General features: G+C 39.4%; 1 protein-coding gene across 1 annotated transcript in view; it reads left to right on the top strand.

Moving 5' to 3' along the window:
- The window catches only part of LOC114647941 (sodium- and chloride-dependent GABA transporter 2-like), a 43471-nt gene that overhangs the window by 19272 nt on the left and 4144 nt on the right, over nt 1-20055 (top strand). Inside the window, exons 4-10 of the mRNA XM_028796651.2 lie at nt 8975-9059; nt 9314-9446; nt 9615-9749; nt 13091-13194; nt 13444-13568; nt 14548-14660; nt 17651-17788. Coding sequence (XP_028652484.2) covers nt 8975-9059; nt 9314-9446; nt 9615-9749; nt 13091-13194; nt 13444-13568; nt 14548-14660; nt 17651-17788 — 833 coding nt within the window. The remainder of the gene's footprint in view (nt 1-8974; nt 9060-9313; nt 9447-9614; nt 9750-13090; nt 13195-13443; nt 13569-14547; nt 14661-17650; nt 17789-20055) is intronic.

The following is a 20055-nucleotide window of genomic DNA, read 5'->3' as shown; positions in this document are numbered from 1 at the left end:
TCTCTCTCGCTCGCGCGCCTGTGTGTGTGTCTCTCTCACGCTGCCCGTGTGTGTGTCTCTCTCGCGCGCCTGTGTGTGTGTGTGTCTCTCTCTCGCACGCTCCTGTGTGTGTGTGTGTCTCTCTCTCGCGCGCTCCTGTGTGTGTGTGTGTCTCTCTCTCGCATGCTCCTGTGTGTGTGTGTGTCTCTCTCTTGCGCGCCTGTGTGTGTGTGTGCCTCTCTCTCGCACGCCTGTGTGTATGTGTCGCACTCTCTCGCTCTCTCTCTCTCTCTTGCTCGCTGCACAGGAAATGCCCAGAGAGAGACTGAACACGTACAAACCGAAAGGGAAACTGGCTTGTTTGTATACCGAGTGTGTGGTTGTGAACAGATGCAAAAGTTTGGTGAACTTTTTGGTCGTAAACCGATTTGTACGTCTTCCGAGACTTTCATGAACAGAGGTTCCACTGTATCTGGCTCAAGTAAGTACAGTCAACTCTCGATATACAACCGGCCTGACATGCGAACAACTTGGTTTACGACCAAAATTTTTGTTTTGAATTACAACCAACGTCTTGAGTTATGACCCGAATGCGGTCACGTGTATCCGCTTGTGCGATTGTAAACAAACAGCCAAGAGCATTCGTAAGTGTCAGCCAGTGCCCAGATATGTGTGTTTGTGGATATAATTTCAGTCAGTGCAGTGATTTATATAATTTATTTCGATAATTGCTATCAAAATGGTCCCAAAAAAGCTAAAAAGGAAGCTAAGGAAGGAAGAGAAGGTAACGAAGGTAAAGAAAGTGATCACAATCGAAATGAAGAAGGAAACTGTGCAGAAATATGAGAGTGGCGTTCGTGTGACCGATCTCGCTAATATGTACAGCATGTCAAAATCTACCATCTTGACAATTTTACAAAGAAAAGATTTGTCTGAAATAAAGGACATCCTGAAAAAAATCAACAGAGCTACAAACATTTTTAGAAAAGTTCCACCCAGACAGAGAAACAGCTAATCGTTGCATTAACTTGCTTAATGACAATGTCATGTAATACTACAGAACTGTGTTGAAGAAGAGACAGAAACAGACAACCTTAGACCAGTTTTTATTTATGAAAAGGTTGAGACCCAGTGAGCCAGAAGCAGGTCATTGTGGGCTACAGCCTCTCCTAAGGAGAGAAAGGACACCAGAGAGCCAGAGTCCCGATGTTCTTATGGAAGGGGGCTCTCCATCCAAACAACAACCACCTTCCATTTCATTCTCCTCCTCCTCCCTTCATGCAAGCCAAAGATGTCAACTTTAATGGTGAGTACAGTATGAAATTGTTGTTTCTGGTAGGCTAGGCGCTTTTTATAACGTTTTGGTTAGTACATTAGAAAAATGATTGGTGTTTTTAGTAAATTATGCACATTATACAACCCTTTTTTATTATGAAAAGGTTAAGTAAGTGTTGCTGTGGCAGGTTCAGAACGCATTATGGGTATTTCCATGATTTCTTATGGGAAAAATAGTCTTGACTTACAACCAACTTGAGTTACAACCAGCCCTCGTGAACGAATTGGGTCCGTAAGTCAAGGGTCCACTGTAATAAATTTGGGAAAATGCCAAGAGTGCTGTGTAGAGACAATGGAACTGAATATACAAGTGGCACTACACAAGCTATTCTCAGAAAGCATGGAATTATGTTCCAGACTAATGTACCATATAACCCAGAACAAAATGTAGTCGCAGAAAGAATAAACGATACTTTATGTGAAAATGGAAAGTGCATGCTTATATGCCAACAACATATTGGGGATAGGCAGTTATCACAGCATGCTATCTCCAAAACCGCTTACCAGGAAAAGCAATTGAGAAAACTCCATGTAAACTATGAAACAGATTGAAACCGAATTTGAGCCATATGAGAATTATTGGAAGTAAAGCCTATGTGCATATTTCAAAGGAAAAGCATACGAAACAGGACGCTTGTGCCAAAGGAGGTACAATTGTTGGGTACAGTGAGTCCCAAAAGGGGCACAGAATATTACATCAAGACATCATCTTCAGACATGGTAACTGTCAGAGCTACCTCAAGGCAAGCATGCAATAAGATCTAAATGGGTTTTTAAACCAAATGTAACAGGCAGTAGCTCAAAGCAAGCATGCAATAAGATCTAAATGGGTTTTTAAACCAAATGTAACTCAGAGGGCAAAGACTATAAGGACAAAGCAAGGTTAGTTGCTAAAGGGTACTCACAAAAATTTGGCGAGGATTATGATGCTACTTCTGCTCCAGTTGCCAAACAAAGTATTTTCAGAAATTTGATGACAATCCAGCTCAAAGAAAAATGATTGTGAAACATCACAATATCAAGGCAGCCTTTTTTTAATGGTGATATTGAAGAGGATAATATATATGACACAACCAGAACCATATGTAAAAAATGGAGAAGAGCATCTTGTTTGCAAACTGCAAAAATCCCTCTATGGACTTAAGCAATCAGCTCAAGCGTCAAACTCAAAAATAAACAAAGTTCTGCCAGATGAAGGATTCACATGAAACAGAGCAGATCCATGTTTATACTCTAAATGTATAAATCTATTGCTCTATGTGGTTGATTTAATTATTGCTCACAAAAAGGATTAGGAGCAAAGTTAACTGCAGTATTCAACCAGCACTTTGATATTAAAGACCTTGGGGACATGACATATTACGGCAACTTCCTGTTGAAACAGAGTGCAAAAATTGATGCAGTTCTTCAGCACTTCAACATGACTGGAGCCAAAGGAGCAAGCACACCCATGGAGACAGCATATCTAAAGTTGGAAGGAGAAGGAGATCTTCTCCCTACTAATGAACAGTAAAGACAAGCAGTGGGGGCACCTATATATTGCAACCACCACGCATCCAGACATGGCAGCTGCAATATCACTACTCTACAGACGCTTAAGTAAACCCCCGTCCAAGAGACTGGAACTCAATCAAGACAGTAATGAGATATTTCAAGCAAACAAAAGACTTGAGTTTAAAATTGTCTGCAACTGGTAATATCAATCTCATAGGATATTTGGACTTGGATTGGGCAGGTGACCTCAGCACTCTCAAATCTACAAGCAGTTACTTAATCAAGTTAGGAGAGAGTCCTACAGTATATTCTGGTCCAGCAAGAAGCAAATTTCTGTGGTTTTATCTTCTACAGAGACAGAATACATTTCGGCTGCCTATGCCAGAAAAGAAGTTGTTTGGTTGCACCAGTTACCAGAAGATCTTGGAGAGCCAATGTCCCATCCTACAGTATTCTATAAGGACAATCAAGGATGCATTAAACTTGCAACCAGTGAAAAAATCAATGCAAGAACAAAACATATTGTTGTCAGACACCATTACATTCATGATTTAATTGAACGAAAAGTGATTGTACTTTCATATTGTGAGACTGAGAGAATGATTGCAGATGCTATGACAGAGCCACTCACAAGAAACAAATTTCTAGAGCTAAGATCCAGAATGGGACTGATATAAAGGGTAGTTGTGCATATATATATATATATATATATATATATATATATATATATATATATATATATATAGTTTAGCAGTTACTGTTTATCTCGTTACTAGCTAACAGTGTATTATTGCTGTTTGCTGGAAGAATGTGGAATGTTCCTTTTTATTTCTTGTCGTTGCTCATCCTGCTGTTTGTAACATAAACACACATGGTAGGCTGCAGCCATGTTTAGTTAAAATGATTGAGACTGTTTCACTTTATTTTCTGTACTGTTTCAAGAATTTCCTATAGAACCTGAGGTAGTAAAATGTTTCAAAAAAGTTGGGACTGGGTAACAAAAGACAGGAAAAGTTGTGTAATGCTGAAAAAAAACACCTGGTGGAACATCTTACAACTAATTAGGGTAATGGGCTACAGGTCGGTAGCATGATTGGGCATCTTAGAGTATCCCAGAGAGATAGAGTCTCTCGGATTAAAGATAGAGAGGGGTTTGCCACTCTGTGAAAGACAATGTGGGCAAATAGTGCAACAGAATAGAACAGGAATGATGTTCTTCAATGTAAAAAAGAAATTAGGGATATCATCATCTATGGTGGGCGGCACGGTGTCGCAGTGGTAGCGCTGCTGCCTCGCAGTTAGGAGACCCGGGTTCGTTTCCCGGGTCCTCCCTGCATGGAGTTTGCATGTTCTCCCCGTGGGTTTCCTCCCACAGTCCAAAGACATGCAGGTTAGGTGGATTGGCGATTCTAAATTGGCCCTAGTGTGTGCTTGGTGTGGGGGTGTGTTTGTGTGTGTCCTGCGGTGGGTTGGCACCCGGCCCGGGATTGGTTCCTGCCTTGCGCCCTGTGTTGGCTGGGATTGGCTCCAGCAGACTCCCGTGACCCTGTGTTCAGATTCAGCGTCTTGGAAAATGGATGGATGGATGGATCATCTATGGTATACTGTATTATTAAAAGCTTCAGAGAATCCAGAAAAATCATTATATGCAAGGGACAAGGCTGAAAAACAATATTGGATGGCTGTGATCTTCAGGCCATTACACAGCACTTTATTAAAAAGAAACACAATTCCATAGTGGCAGGCACTGCATGGGCTCAGGAACACTTACGAAAAAAACGCTGTCTGTGAACACAGTTCATCATTGCATCCACAAATGCAAGTTAAAACTCCACCATACAAAGAAGAAACCATATATAAACATGATCCAGAAACATGGCCACCTTCTCTGGGCCTGAGCTCATTTAAGATGGACTGAGGAAAAGTGGAAAACTGTGCAGTGATCTGAGGAGTCAAAATTTAATATTCTTTTTGGAAATCATGGACACCACATCCTCCGGGCTAAATAGGAGAGGGACAAACTGGCTTGTTATCAGTGAACAGTTCAAAGCCCAGCATCCGTGACGGTGTGGGGGGTTTGTTAGTGAACCTGGCATGGGTATTTTGCACATCTGGGAAGACACCATTAATGCTGAACGATATATACAGGTTTTGGAGGAACACATGCTGCCAACTATACCAAATGTTTTTCAGAGAAGGCTTTGCTTATTCCATCAAGACAATGCCAAACCCCATTCTGCACACATATTACAACAGCAAGGCTCCATAGTAAAAGTGACCAGTCATCCATTGAAAATGTTTGGCACATTGTGAAACAAAGAATACGGCAAAAGAGACCCCAAACTGTTGAGCAGCTGAAATCCTGTATCAGGCAAGAATGGGACAACATATCACTTTCACAACTACAGCATTCTGTCTCCTCAGTTCCCAATCATTTACAGAGTGTTCTTAAAAGTAGTGATGCCGCATAATGCCCCTGTCCCAAGTTTTCTGAAATGGGCAGCTTGCATCAAATTTAAAATCAGAATACATTTTTATTTAAGGTGACCAGAATTTTTTGGGCCAATCCAGGGACATGGGGTTTGGCTAGAGGAGCGTAGACTACAAAGCGAAAGCTTATCACGTGATTTCTCGCCAAAGTTGCAAGATGTGGTAAAGCATAACCTCCGTCAAAACATCGCGTATGCGCGTCGAGTTCAAATTATCGTGGTGATGAGATACATTCAAAAAAGTGAACCAGCTGAAACCGGGGATGAAATCTTAAACCGGGGACAAAACAGAGACATGTTTCTGAGTGGGGACAGTTGTCCAAAAAAGGGGACTGTCCCCAGAAAACGGGGACGGATGGTCATCTTATTTTAATCCTCTGTTAATAAAACCCCTGTGTGCGTCCAGTGTCCGTGTGTGTGTGTCTTCTGGTGAAGTGCGCATGCGCGGGGCATGGTGCGATGCTTCAAAGCAGATGCTTCAAAGGCCGCCTAACGCGTCACACAAGACAGAGAGGGCGGGACCTATAAAATATTGCGCGGCAGATCCAATCGGATTTTGGTAAATGAGGTAAGACCTAAAACAGAAAACACGAAAAATCCAATCGGGTACCGAGACGCGGAGACCAGCTTCCCCATTATTGTGCAAGTATTTACTCTGAGGATGTCAGATTTGTGATTAAGAAAGCTTGGCCCAGTAAAGCGTAAAGTAAAAGTAGATTTATTTTCGCGCACATTACATCAATTGCTGGAGAGAATCTGCTGATTGCCCACTGTTGTGACAGAAAATTAAACGCATACTGTGGACAGAAAACCCAGTATTACTGTCAGAGAAAATTACAGACATTTTACGGAAAAAAATTAATGAGGTAAAAGGTCCCATGCCATTTAATATAGACTGTTCCTACTAATGTTTATGGACTACTGTTCTAGCGCCCGTTATTGTAACGGGCTTAATGTCTAGTAAACAATAAAATTTCTCAGTTTTAACATTTGATATGTTGTCTATTGTACTATTTTCAATTAAATATATGGTTTACATGATTTACAAATCATCACATTCTGTTTTTATTAACATTTTACACAGAATCCCAACTTTTTTTGGAAAAAGGGGTAAAATAAACGGTATTTTTGCATCAGAATACTGCACACAAACCTTCAATTGCTCACCCAAAGCACCAACGACACACTGATTTAATAAACGCAAAACACTGCAATACCTTTCAAATTTTCAGTGTACAGTGCAGAGCAGTCTACTATACATGGTTCCAAATCCATTCAAATATTAAACACAAATATGAAGGGAAAAACAAATTTATTTTCCAAAAACAATACATTTTGACTTATACTTGGGCATGACCATTAGACTTATAGGCAAAATAAATACAGAAGAAGATGCTGAAAACAGGTTTTTTACAGGAAAAAAAGATAAGTAAGGAAAAAATGAGGCCACCTCCTGTCTCCTTTTTGTGTCTGGCCACAGCATGTCATCTACATCACAAGCAAAGTTCTCTCTGCATTGACAACTGGGGAAGTATTGTCTAGAGTGAAGGATCAGCTCCTGGCATGTCACCTCATCTGTATTCCCACAGACCTCCTCCATCGCTTGGAGAAAGGGTATGCATCTGTAGTGTTGGTGATCATACACCTTCCACCTCCATGATGAGAAATATTCTTCAGTGGGGTATAGGAATGAGGAGTTAAGTGAGAGATGAAGCATGAAAAATCATGGACAGTTGATGTACCCAGAGCAGCATACCTCATACTCAAACTATGGTTGATCACACAATCAACCAGCATAGCCAAGATTTCATCCGTAATGGTTCTTCTTTGTCTTCTTCCATGTTTTTGTCCTCATCCTCCTCCTCCTCCTCTAATCCTTGCACCTCTTCTTTATGTCTCGGAGTAATATTTGCCTCCATTATTGTCTAAACCAAGAGAACTAACCTGTTGCCTATTTATAGTGCTTATGCTCTGCTATATAAGAAAATAAATTTGTGTTTACAGGCTTGAGAGTTAGGTGCAGGAAATTGGCCAATGAGTGTACCAAATAAAAGAGATTTCAGTTTTGGTAATTGTGTCTAATGTAGAGAACTGTGTGTAGTGTTTTGTGAAGTTTGTGTTTTGAAATTGCCAACCGAGTGTTATCCTGAAAATGTGCTTGCAAGTCTGAAGACTTGGTTAAAAGATTTCGTACACAGATAAGTGGTCACAGTGATCGGGTGTCAAGTGCCAGTTTATGTGTGTTTACAAACAGAAAAAAAACTGTAAATAGGCTGCTTAATTAGTTATCAGTCAGTAGGCAACAGGAAGAAAGAGGCATTGTCAAGGGTATAGGTGGGCATATCATATGTTACTGACACTTTAATATTTATTGAACAATCCATTGTATTTAACCATTAAATGTATGTACTGTAATGGAGTTTAATAGTTATGCTCAGGAATTAAGGGGATTGAACTGAGTTAAGGACTGCATAAAATCCATTTTTGTCTTCTGAAATTTCCTCTGTTGTTATTCTTCACTTAGCTCCTGTTTATTTGTAATATCCATCATTTCGTGATAACTGCCTGTAAAATGTTTTGAAGTACAAGTTGAATTGCTGATAAGAACTACTCCAATCTCTGAGAAGTAACACAAGCATGCCTTGCTATCTGCTTCTGACTGACTTTAGAAGCATCTGGATGTGAAGTACCTTTGTTATATCAGGATCATGGGTTTAATGTATATGAACTCCTTTTTCAGGAGACAGGTAGTATTGGTGTTAGATGCATGACATTCTCCCCCAGGAAGAAGCTTGGTGTAGGAAACTAGAGGGATTTAGATTTATGTACCCCAGATCAAAGACAAGAGATTGTTTTTGGGGAGAGGAACATAGGAAAAAAAACTGACTGATGAGCTTTCTAGGTGAAAAGCTGACTGGGGAGAATCAAGACTTCATTTAACTACAAGATTAAGCACCGCCTGAGAGATTGAACATCTAAAACTATCAAGTTGTATGGTTTGGATAGCCATAACCTTATTTAGTTTTGTTTATGGCACTAACTATACTAATTAAAGAATACAACTTATTAATCCTGGTTTCCTCATTGTAAACATTTATCTGCTTTATCAACAAGACCTGGGAATCCATTTTCTTTTTTCTGTTAGGTCATCGGGGTGAGGAACTGAGAGAACACTCTCAGTAGTGAAGCAACAGTGACAGACATTGGTGGATGAAATTGTAAGATACTGGGCTGTAGGGTAGAAATGTTGGGCAGCTGTGAAATGAATATTCTTAAAGTTTGATCAGTGTAAAGATAGAAAAATGGGAGAAGCGATGGATGTGTGACATATATCTGTGGTCCACAAAAGAAGACTCTGCACATTTGATAAATGGGGATTTATGTTTTAAGGATGGGTGTCCCCTAAAGCCTTTCCCATGATAAAACATTTGGTGCTGCAAGGGAGCAAGCAGGGTCATTTGTGACAAAACAATGTAGCACAACAAAGCTGGTTAGTGGCATGATGATATCAACAGTAAATGCAATGCATTGGTAGGTGACAGTTATCACTAAAAACATACTGGGTATAAGACTTAAAATATTATTGTATGAAAATGTTAAAACCATGACCTTCTGGACCATGCTAAAAACAAACTGTTGCTGCTGCACTTTATGTACTGCTTTTTCATTTTGTACAGTTCACTGTAAGGAATTTGACAAAAATTTTTCAACCAGTTCGCCAGAGTTAATGAATGCAACATCACCTGCCTTGGAATTCTGGGAGTAAGTAGCACTTGTGTTGAAATATACACCTCATGGACTTACTAATTTATAATTAAAAAGTCAGTGAATTCATTTCACTTTATATATGAATCTTTGTCTGAGGTTATTAGAAATACAGAAAGAATTAGCATTTTTGACATTTCCAATCCTGTCAAATTACTCTTTTAAAACTAGTGTATCAGTAAATAAAGTGTTAAAATAGTAAAGAGGGACAAGCAGCATCTGATTTGAAGGGAAGTATTCTGATCATTTAGAAGGCGAGTGCTGAACATCTCAGGAGGAATTGAAGTACTTGGCAGTTTACACTGGGAGATGGCTCTCTGCCTCTTGCTTACCTGGATCGTCTGCTACTTTTGCGTCTGGAAGGGAATCAAATCGACAGGCAAGGTGAGGCATTTTAGTTCCTCTGATAACTTTTAAGCCAAAAGGATGTTTTGAAAACCTAAGGTTTACAAAGAGTGTAAACTAGTCAACTAAAACTTAGTTTTCCATAGCTCATTATCTGGCTGCATTAAACAAAGAGGTTATTCATTTTTACAATTCTCTTTCCTACAGATAGTGTACTTTACAGCAATATTCCCTTATGCCATGCTGCTCATACTCCTTGTGAGAGGACTGACACTGCCTGGAGCCAAAGATGGGATCATCTTCTACTTGTATCCAGAGCCATCTCGACTTGCAGACCCAGAGGTATGGGTTGCACTTGATTGATAAAGTCAGCATAACAAAATGATTAAACTCGATAACAAATATATGTTGATGATTGTATACTACTGTAAAAGCAGGTCTTATTACTGAAATTAATTTCAGCAACAGTGCATTTATAGTTAATCTATAGTAGACCATATTTTCTGTTTAAAATATTTAAGGTCTAAAAATAATGCTAATATGACAAGAAGAGACCCGAGACATTGTAAAGGTTTGGGGCAGCCACCCGTATAATGTGTTCCTGGCTGCAAAAGTAAAAGGTTTTGGTAGCGAGTAATGTTTACAAGACAGAGTCCAAAACAGAAATGAATTCCAGAGGAAGGGAGTGAGGCTTTATAGGAAGGCTAGGGGAAGTGATGTCGTCCTCGGGGCCAGGACCGGAAGTGGCGTGTCCCGAGTCAAGGCAGTGGCTCCTGGTGGAATTTTCCAGGAAAGGTCTGCAGGGAACTTAGAAAGAGCATTAGTGCACCCCGCCACCCCCTCGGCAGATGTGTTACCATTATTCTCCAAGCCTTCCTATTCACACGTGTGTGACACTAATTAATTACAAAACATCAGAATTGTGCAGGAGACCCTGTTTTTTTAATAGGCTCAAAATGCTTGCACATTAATTTATTTTTCATTATTCATGTGTAAATAACCACTAAGATGTGAGGTGAAGACAAAATTAAAGCATACAGTGGTGTGAAAAACTATTTGCCCCCTTCCTGATTTCTTATTCTTTTGCATGTTTGTCACACAAAATGTTTCTGATCATCAAACACATTTAACCATTAGTCAAATATAACACAAGTAAACACAAAATGCAGTTTGTAAATGGTGGTTTTTATTATTTAGGGAGAAAAAAAATCCAAATCTACATGGCCCTGTGTGAAAAAGTAATTGCCCCCTTGTTAAAAAATAACCTAACTGTGGTGTATCACACCTGAGTTCAATTTCCGTAGCCACCCCCAGGCCTGATTACTGCCACACCTGTTTCAATCAAGAAATCACTTAAATAGGAGCTGCCTGACACAGAGAAGTAGACCAAAAGCACCTCAAAAGCTAGACATCATGCCAAGATCCAAAGAAATTCAGGAACAAATGAGAACAGAAGTAATTGAGATCTATCAGTCTGGTAAAGGTTATAAAGCCATTTCTAAAGCTTTGGGACTCCAGCGAACCACAGTGAGAGCCATTATCCACAAATGGCAAAAACATGGAACAGTGCTGAACCTTCCCAGGAGTGGCCGGCCGACCAAAATTACCCCAAGAGCGCAGAGACGACTCATCCGAGAGGTCACAAAAGACCCCAGGACAACGTCTAAAGAACTGCAGGCCTCACTTGCCTCAATTAAGGTCAGTGTTCACGACTCCACCATAAGAAAGAGACTGGGCAAAAACGGCCTGCATGGCAGATTTCCAAGACGCAAACCACTGTTAAGCAAAAAGAACATTAGGGCTCGTCTCAATTTTGCTAAGAAACATCTCAATGATTGCCAAGACTTTTGGGAAAATACCTTGTGGACTGATGAGTCAAAAGTTGAACTTTTTGGAAGGCAAATGTCCCGTTACATCTGGCGTAAAAGGAACACAGCATTTCAAAAAAAGAACATCATACCAACAGTAAAATATGGTGGTGGTAGTGTGATGGTCTGGGGTTGTTTTGCTGCTTCAGGACCTGGAAGGCTTGCTGTGATAGATGGAACCATGAATTCTACTGTCTACCAAAAAATCCTGAAGGAGAATGTCCGGCCATCTGTTCGTCAACTCAAACTGAAGCGATCTTGGGTGCTGCAACAGGACAATGACCCAAAACACACCAGCAAATCCACCTCTGAATGGCTGAAGAAAAACAAAATGAAGACTTTGGAGTGGCCTAGTCAAAGTCCTGACCTGAATCCAATTGAGATGCTATGGCATGACCTTAAAAAGGCGGTTCATGCTAGAAAACCCTCAAATAAAGCTGAATTACAACAATTTTGCAAAGATGAGTGGGCCAAAATTCCTCCAGAGCGCTGTAAAAGACTCATTGCAAGTGATCGCAAACGCTTGATTGCAGTTATTGCTGCTAAGGGTGGCCCAACCAGTTATTAGGTTCAGGGGGCAATTACTTTTTCACACAGGGCCATGTAGGTTTGGATTTTTTTTTCTCCCTAAATAATAAAAACCACCATTTACAAACTGCATTTTGTGTTTACTTGTGTTATATTTGACTAATGGTTAAATGTGTTTGATGATCAGAAACATTTTGTGTGACAAACATGCAAAAGAATAAGAAATCAGGAAGGGGGCAAATAGTTTTTCACACCACTGTAAGTATTGTACGCTATGAACATTGTCAATACTGTCAGAGCATCTACTTTCCTCTCAATGTCATGCGCATGACGTAGTCAGATTACTTTAAGGAAAAAAACAGAAAGTGTGTTAATGCATTACTAACGAGACAAAGTACTGCTTTATTTCACATTATGATTTATATTTGGTAACAATGTGCACTCAAATAAAAAGAACATGAGCAAACGTTATAAGTATACACTTAATTCTGCATGTCCTGAAGGGTAAATTTAATCAATCAGCAAACGTTATAAGTATACATTTAATTCTGCATGTGCTGAAGGGTAAATTTAATCAATCTAGTCCAGGGACACAGGGAGCTCATGATTTTCACATCACAGTGGAGTGTAATGCTTCTTTGCAGGGCTCAATCACATAGCCAAGCTGAAAAGAGGTTTCTGATACTGGACTGCATACAGCACACTATTAATAAAGTATCAGTTTAGCTTTAATCCACTGATTTTCTATTGATATGCTCAAACAGTGTGATATGGTGGCACAGTAGCCAGTGAATCTTCAGAGTTTCCATCGTTGATTAAAAAAGCAGATGGATGCCATTTACTTTACAGAACATGAAGGACTAAACATATTTCTAAAACACAAGAAAATGAACAAATAAGGCTGTGTTTATGGTCACTTTCATGATGATTGATATATGGGCTTAGGATTTAGTAACAAATCCTGAAATACTGAAATGATCAGGTTTTCAAACTTTCACTGTAACACATTACATTTTCACTGTAACACATTACATTTTAAGATAAGAAACTCAATAACATATTTAATTACATTTTTTTGTAAGTGATTAATAATGAAACTAAGGAACTTTAAAAAATAACGTTCCCCAACAGTCTGTAATGAACTGGTTTTCACCTTTTCACCTTATCAGTTATGCCAGAATAAGCATGGCTCCCCACAATCAATTGAATTAGCAGGTCAACAAATTATTAAATTGATGGATCCCACTGTTATAAATCTTCATTAGAGTATCATTTTAAATCTTGCAGGTATGGATGGAAGCGGGAACTCAGGTTTTCTTCTCTTATACTCTCTGTTATGGTGGCCTAATAGCACTCAGCAGCTACAACAAGTACAACAATGACTGCTACAAGTAAGACCTTCATCCTCATCTCTGGCAATTGGCAGTTTTGATAGGCAATACAGATAAAGTGAGCTCTAACCACTGTGCATACATTTTGAAAATAACAAAACAGGACACAACAAAAATTAGGTCAGCAAAAACTTGCCTAACTGTAAAATTACTGAAAGCTCTGAAGCACTGCACAGCATCTAGGGCTTGATAATCAAGGAGATTCACTAAATAATCTGATATACAACCATTTCCTTTTCTCTGTTTTAGGGATTGCATTTATCTGTGTCTAGTGAACAGTGGCACAAGCTTTTTGGCTGGGTTCGTTGTTTTCTCCACACTGGGTTTCATGGCATATGAACAGGGAGTGCCCATCAAAGACGTGGCTGAGTCTGGTGAGTTCTTTTTATACACACCCCACAGTGAGGGAACAAGGCATGTACAAAATACTTTAAAAATCAATAAATAAACATTGGTTTAATTTAATAACAGCAAAAATCTGTACTCATTACAATGACAATGACCCTTTATTTAAATTAAGAATACTAGGGGGCTTTGCCCCCTGTTCGCTTCACGTCTAGTCTCCTTCCAAGATTTTTTTTTTATAAAATAGAGAGATTTGGCTAATTTATGGATTGCTAGGTGTGAGTGTGCAAAACACAAATTAAAAAAATAGAAGTTACAATCTGCAATATGGTTTCTTCTAATAACTGAATAGGTCTGGACATCTGGTTTTGTGGAGTTCTTTGTAACAGTTTAGTTCGGTGTAAGGAGTACAACACAGAACTGAAATAAAATGACCAATGAATTGAAGAGTAATGTAATAACAAACTGATTTGATTTGGCTCCTAGGGTGCACTTAATGCACACAATTGTAACATCTCCTGCTTTTTGAGTAGCAGTGCCTAGTTACTGAAGGCACTTGGTTATTTCATACTTTTTTCCATAATAACAACAAAAACTGACATGAAAGGTTTCTAGGATTTTAAATGATAAATATGTGTGATTTACAGGTTTAAACCATGTAAAAGTTAGGGTGGAGTGGTGGCTCTGAGGCTAAGGATCTGCACTGGTATCCAGAAGGTTGCCGGTTCAAATCCCCGTCACTGCCAAAAGAGATCCTACTCTGCTGGGCCCTTGAGCAAGACCCTTAACCTGTAACTGCTCCAGGGGCGCTGTACGATGGCTGACCCTGCGCTCTGACCCCAAGGGGTATGCGAAAACTAACAAATTTCTAATATGAGAAATCGTATAAGACGAAATAACAAACAAACAAGTATTTTCGTGTTCCCACTTGCTGTTGTAGAGTATGGGGTTCCTTGTAATAACTTCCAAACTTTGGCTAAAGACATTTCATCTGCACACTGATTGCAGGTCCCGGTCTCATCTTTATGGTGTACCCTAACGCCATTTCCATGATGCCTCTCTCTCAGCTCTGGGCATTCTGCTTCTTTCTCATGATTATATTACTTGGACTGGACACTGAGGTGAGATAATCTTTTTAATTGTTATTATATGATAAAACAAAAAAATCCTTTATCATAAAATTGATGTTTCTCAGTTTCATTTTTATATACAGTATGCAAATGTTACAAGGTTTTGTAATTGACTGTCATAGTACTATACAGTGATCCCTCGCTATATCGTGCTTCGACTTTCGCGGCTTCACTCCATCGGGGATTTTAAATGTAAGCATATCTAAATATATATCACGGATTTTTTGCTGGTTCGTGGATTTCTGTGGACAATGGGTCTTTTAATTTCTGGTACAGTACATGCTTCCTCAGTTGGTTTGCTCAGTTGATTTCATACAAGGGACGCTATTGGCAGATGGCTGAGAAGCTACCCAGCCAGAGCACGTATTATGTATTAAATAAAACTCCTCAATGATATACGATATGCTTCTCACGCGGTGCTTCACATACTTAAAAGCCCAAACAGCCCTATTGATTTTTGATTGTTTGCTTTTCTTTCTCTCTGTCTCTCTCTCTCTCTGACATTATCTGCTCCTGACACACACTCCTTTGAGGAGGAAGATATGTTTGCATTCTTTTAATTGTGAGACAGAACTGTCATCTCTGTTTTGTCATTGAGCATAGTTTAAACTTTTGACTAAATGGTGTTATTTCATGTCTAGAGGGCTCTAATAATGTTAAAAAATGTATTTAGAAGGCAGTAAACAGGTTTTCTATGCTCTAACTGCGAAAATATTCGATTTATAAATAAAGAATCCTACTTCGCGGAAATTCATTTATCGCGGTAGAGTCTGGAACGGATTAACCGTGATAAACGAGGGTTTACTGTACAGCAATATGGTTGGATGGAAGTTAATGCTGCTGCCTCATAACTTTAGTATCCTGGGCTCAATTTTTCACTCATTTAATGTTTAGTAGAGTCAGCATTTACTACCCATGTCTACGTGGGCTTTGCTCTTTCCACTTTCTCTGTGCAGGTTAAGTTAACTGGTGACCAGTGGTGTCACTGCATTAACAGATAGTGGGACATTGATCCTCGTCTCCCAGCAGATGGTGATGTTCTGCAAAAAATCAAATAAGTAGTAACTTTCTCTGAATTGTGTATTGTTAAATTTTCTACTGTATATCAAACTCAACTTAGTTATCATAAACACATTTCTCCAGTTTTCCATGTTATGCTCAGTGCAATTTCTTTTCTAGAAAAATGTGTGCGCATGTAAAGTCTGAACTTTTCAGTTCCACCTTGGGACTTGGAGGTCTTGGTTATCTTTTGTGAGGTAATTTAAAAGGTGCACAAACTTGTACATCTTGCTGTTCTGGAGTAGTCGTCAGCATTATCATGAATCATGTCAATTACTTATGTATAGTACGATTTAGCACTTTACCCACCGTAAGAGACAGCCCTGAGATGGAAAGATGGGGGAAGGTAGCTTTTGTAGGACACTGCCTCCCTCAAAACACTAGATGGTGGCTTCCCTAGACAGCAGTGGTGCCCTGGATTCCCACAGGGCACTATGGGACTTTCAGTTCGGCAACACAGCCCTGCCAGGTACCATGGGTGCCCCCAGGGGATGCTGTGGGAAGATGGTGGGAGAACAAATTCTCACATAGCCCAGAAGTACTAATGGTTAACTCCAAAGTACTTTCGGGCTGATTAAAGAACTTTAATTCTCCGTCTGACCCAGAAGTGCTGGCAAGTCACATGGAGGAAGAACAGAAGCACTTCCGGGTCAAGGACTATAAAAAGGACTGCTGAAGATCCAGCAAGCGAGCCTGAGTCAGGAGGAGGTAAACAACGGAGGTGTGCAGGAGAAAGAGTATTGTGATTACTATTGATTTAATTATGTTTATTGTAGCTATAGTGCTGTGGAGGCACTGTGCAAGAAGAAAATAATTAAAGAATACTTCTTGGTGCTTTTACCCTGTGTCCAGTGTATTTGTCTGTTGGGTTAAAAGGGGCAACAGTGACCTCTGGCGTTCACACCACTAAAACTAAAATTAGAAAAATTTGAAATATCCATTTGTGTTCCTGCTCTGTTTTTGAGTGTTTTATATTGATACTGACAAATTTTTTAATACTGCCCTTTGGCAAGTTGTGCTGTATGGCAATATGTGGCTTAAGTAGAATTTAATCAGTCATAGTGCAATAACATAAATGACATCCCCCTCATGTGCAATTAAATTAAATACAATTAAAAAATGACCACCATCAATGAGATACCTCAGGCATAAAAGCTACATAATGGATTAATATTTATAAGTCAGCTTCATTAAGTTTAAGAAACAATAAATAAATAAATTAGCAAATAAATAAAAGATTTGTAATTTGCCACTTTAAATGCTTAACATTGTTGTCTTATTTTCCTGTGGCATCTGCTCCCTTGATTGCATTCTAATAATGACAATTAAATGACAGGTAACAGCCAGGCAAACAACATTGAATACTGGAAGGCTGCACCGACTTTAACATCAGACTCACCATTAACCTGTTCATTCTGATGTCAAGCAGGCAAGCATGGCAATAATAAAGGTTTGGGAAACAAAATCAGTGGAGTCGCCATGGGCCACCAGTCATAAATTGTATTCTATAAGTTCATTCTCTTTGTCTCACTTTCCCTCTCTCGGTCACTTACACACAAACACACTCTGCAAGGCTTCTCAGGATGGCTCTATCTTTTGGTGCGAAAAACAGCACAAATTTTGACTTAGTGTTGGAGTAATTATGAGAGTGGATGTGTGTGTGTGTGTGTGTGTGTGTATGCGCATGACTGGTTTTTGTAATGGAAAGACACACTGTGTCCTGCATATGCCCAATGCTGCTGGGATAGACTCTGGCCCACCTGCAACCCCGTATTGTATTAAGAGAGCTGAATGTGTATGGATGTACCGTATAGATGCATTAATATCATTGTGTTATATATGTATTATTTGTAGGCACACTGTGTAGAGCGCCACAAAAATAAATCAAATTCATAATAATTTATTTTTCCTTCCTTCTTCAGTTTGTCAGCTTGGAAACCTTTATGACAATCGCTATGGATATGTTTCCAGTACTACTGAAAAAGAAAAGAATGAAGCAGGTGGTTCTGGTTATCACCTGCATCCTCTCCTTCATGATTGGGCTCCTGATGGTCACAGAAGTAAGAAACAGAAAATACGCGTTTGTATTTAAAAGTGTTATACCAGGAATGACCATAAGCATAATGGAAATCCTTGAAACCTGTTTAAGATTCATTAGAACAAAGAATTGTGGTTAATGGTCTTTCAATTTAGTAATATATTTGATAAAAGTAAATACTACAACAATGGTGTACATCATGTTCTGAGGAAAAAAATATGAAATGGAAATATTTTTTTTTCTAAATTTTATCAAAAACAACATATGACAATACAGAGTTGTGCACATCTACGCTGAACTTTAAAAAACATAAAGTAAGAATATCAACCTCATGGCACCTACCTAAATAGCCTCCTCACAGTGCCCATCCAAAAGCCACTGCAAAGCCCTGAGTAGCCAGAAATATTGAAAGAAACAACTATTTCCAAATGCCCCACAGGAAAAAAGCAAAATGCACATATGTTACTAATATAAAAATCTCACATGGACAATATATCACAGCTCCCATCCATGACACTTTGCATGACCTGCGCACAGGATTGCCAATCTGAAATAATCGAGCCGGCTGCACCATTTACTCTCACAGGAGATAATTCAACTAACATAATGTTGAAAAAGAGGCCAAGGCTAAGTTTGTGGCAGTTACACTCAAATAGAAGTGTTCTTGCTGGAAAAAGACTCCGAGAGTGCAGAAGGGTGCAGGAGAGGATGGTTGAAAGAAACTGGGACACAGCTTGCCTAAAGTCAGAAACTAGGAGACATTTCCAAACATATACATGAAAAGGTACCCGGGGACTTGGAAGAAAAAAGAAAGTAAGAAAAGGGGATCATCAGAAAGGTCCAAACAAAATGGTTAACAGAGATCATATAACAAATGACGTACAAATTTAAATTGGGAGATGTGTTAATGGTGGTGCAGTGGTAGCGATGCTGCCTCGCAGTTAGGAGACCTGGGTTCACTTCCCGAGTCCTCTCTACGTGGAGTTTGCATGTTCTCCCCGTGTCTGCGTGGGTTTCCTCCCACAGTCCAAAGACATGCAGGTTAGGTGGACTGGCGATTCTAAATTGGCCCTAGTGTGTGCTTGGTGTTTGTGTGGGTCCTGCGTTGGGTTGGCGCCCTGCCCGGGATTTGTTCCTGCCTTGTGCCCTATGTTGGCTGGGATTGGCTCCAGCAGACCCCCGTGACCCTGTGTTTGGATTCAGCAGGTTGGAAAATGGATGGAGATGTGTTAATGATTTGGATTTTTAAATGAAGAAATAAAGAAAATCATATCCCAGATAAGAAAAGTAAGCAACAGAAAATAGGGAAAGACTTGCAGAGAGGTTGGTCTTTACAATATCATAAAAGGGGTTTTTTCCCCTTTCCTGCACCTTCTCCATACTCCAGCTCATTAGGTGGCATGTGCGTTATGCACAAAGACTAGAGTACTGAAATCAAAATTACAATTACAAAAAATTGTTTTGTTTAAGTTTTTATTTTCTCATTCTTTTAGCTGTTTAACCACAAGGGGCGCCAAAGAGCCCCAAACCACAGACACAGTATAACTCCACACGTTATATGAATTAAATAAAGGATATGTATTCACACAAGCCACTTTTAAACATAATCCTCTCATAAGTTATATTTAGACATTTTGTTATTTTTATTTTAGTTTTATGATTACCTTCTTCATTAACAACATTTTTCATTTTCGTTTTAGTTAAAAGGAATAACACTTGCAAAATAAGGATAACAAGGTGACAGCTAGGTGATATACATAAACCAGGCAATAACATACGCAGAGTGCCTTTTTTCTTTTTCATCTGAGAATGATCTGAGCTGCTGTAAGCCTGCCGCTAGAGAAGATCTGCAAATAGGAACTATGCCACCTGGACATATAATGAAGACCACCTTAAAACTGCTGCAGCTACAAGCACCTAGGTTGTATACTGTAATTATGTAGCACTTTTGTCTGCCTGTGCACCTGCTTATGGCATTTCACTTAAATTATTTTGAATAGAAGAACAATTTACCTTCACTGCCATTCTGCCTGTGGTTCCTTGCCCGGTCATGAAGACCTCATTATTAATTCCAGATCAGTACAAATAAGAGGAGACGTCCTCAACAAGGTCTGTGTGTAGTGTAGTCTTGGGTGAAACAGCACTATATGAGCAATGCTACACCATAGTGTTCTTAGTGAGCATGTCATAGCTGTGACAATGCAGAACATTGCAAAGAACCTAAGATTCAGGGTCACTGTGACAAGAAAAAGATTTTCCATAATTTTACATTTTCTTGTGCTCCTTCAT

This window comes from Erpetoichthys calabaricus, chromosome 3, assembly GCF_900747795.2.
Source record: "Erpetoichthys calabaricus chromosome 3, fErpCal1.3, whole genome shotgun sequence".
NCBI lineage: Eukaryota > Metazoa > Chordata > Cladistia > Polypteriformes > Polypteridae > Erpetoichthys > Erpetoichthys calabaricus.
The sequence above is the reverse complement of the archived record's forward strand: the minus strand, read 5'-3'. Positions and strand labels throughout refer to the sequence as shown.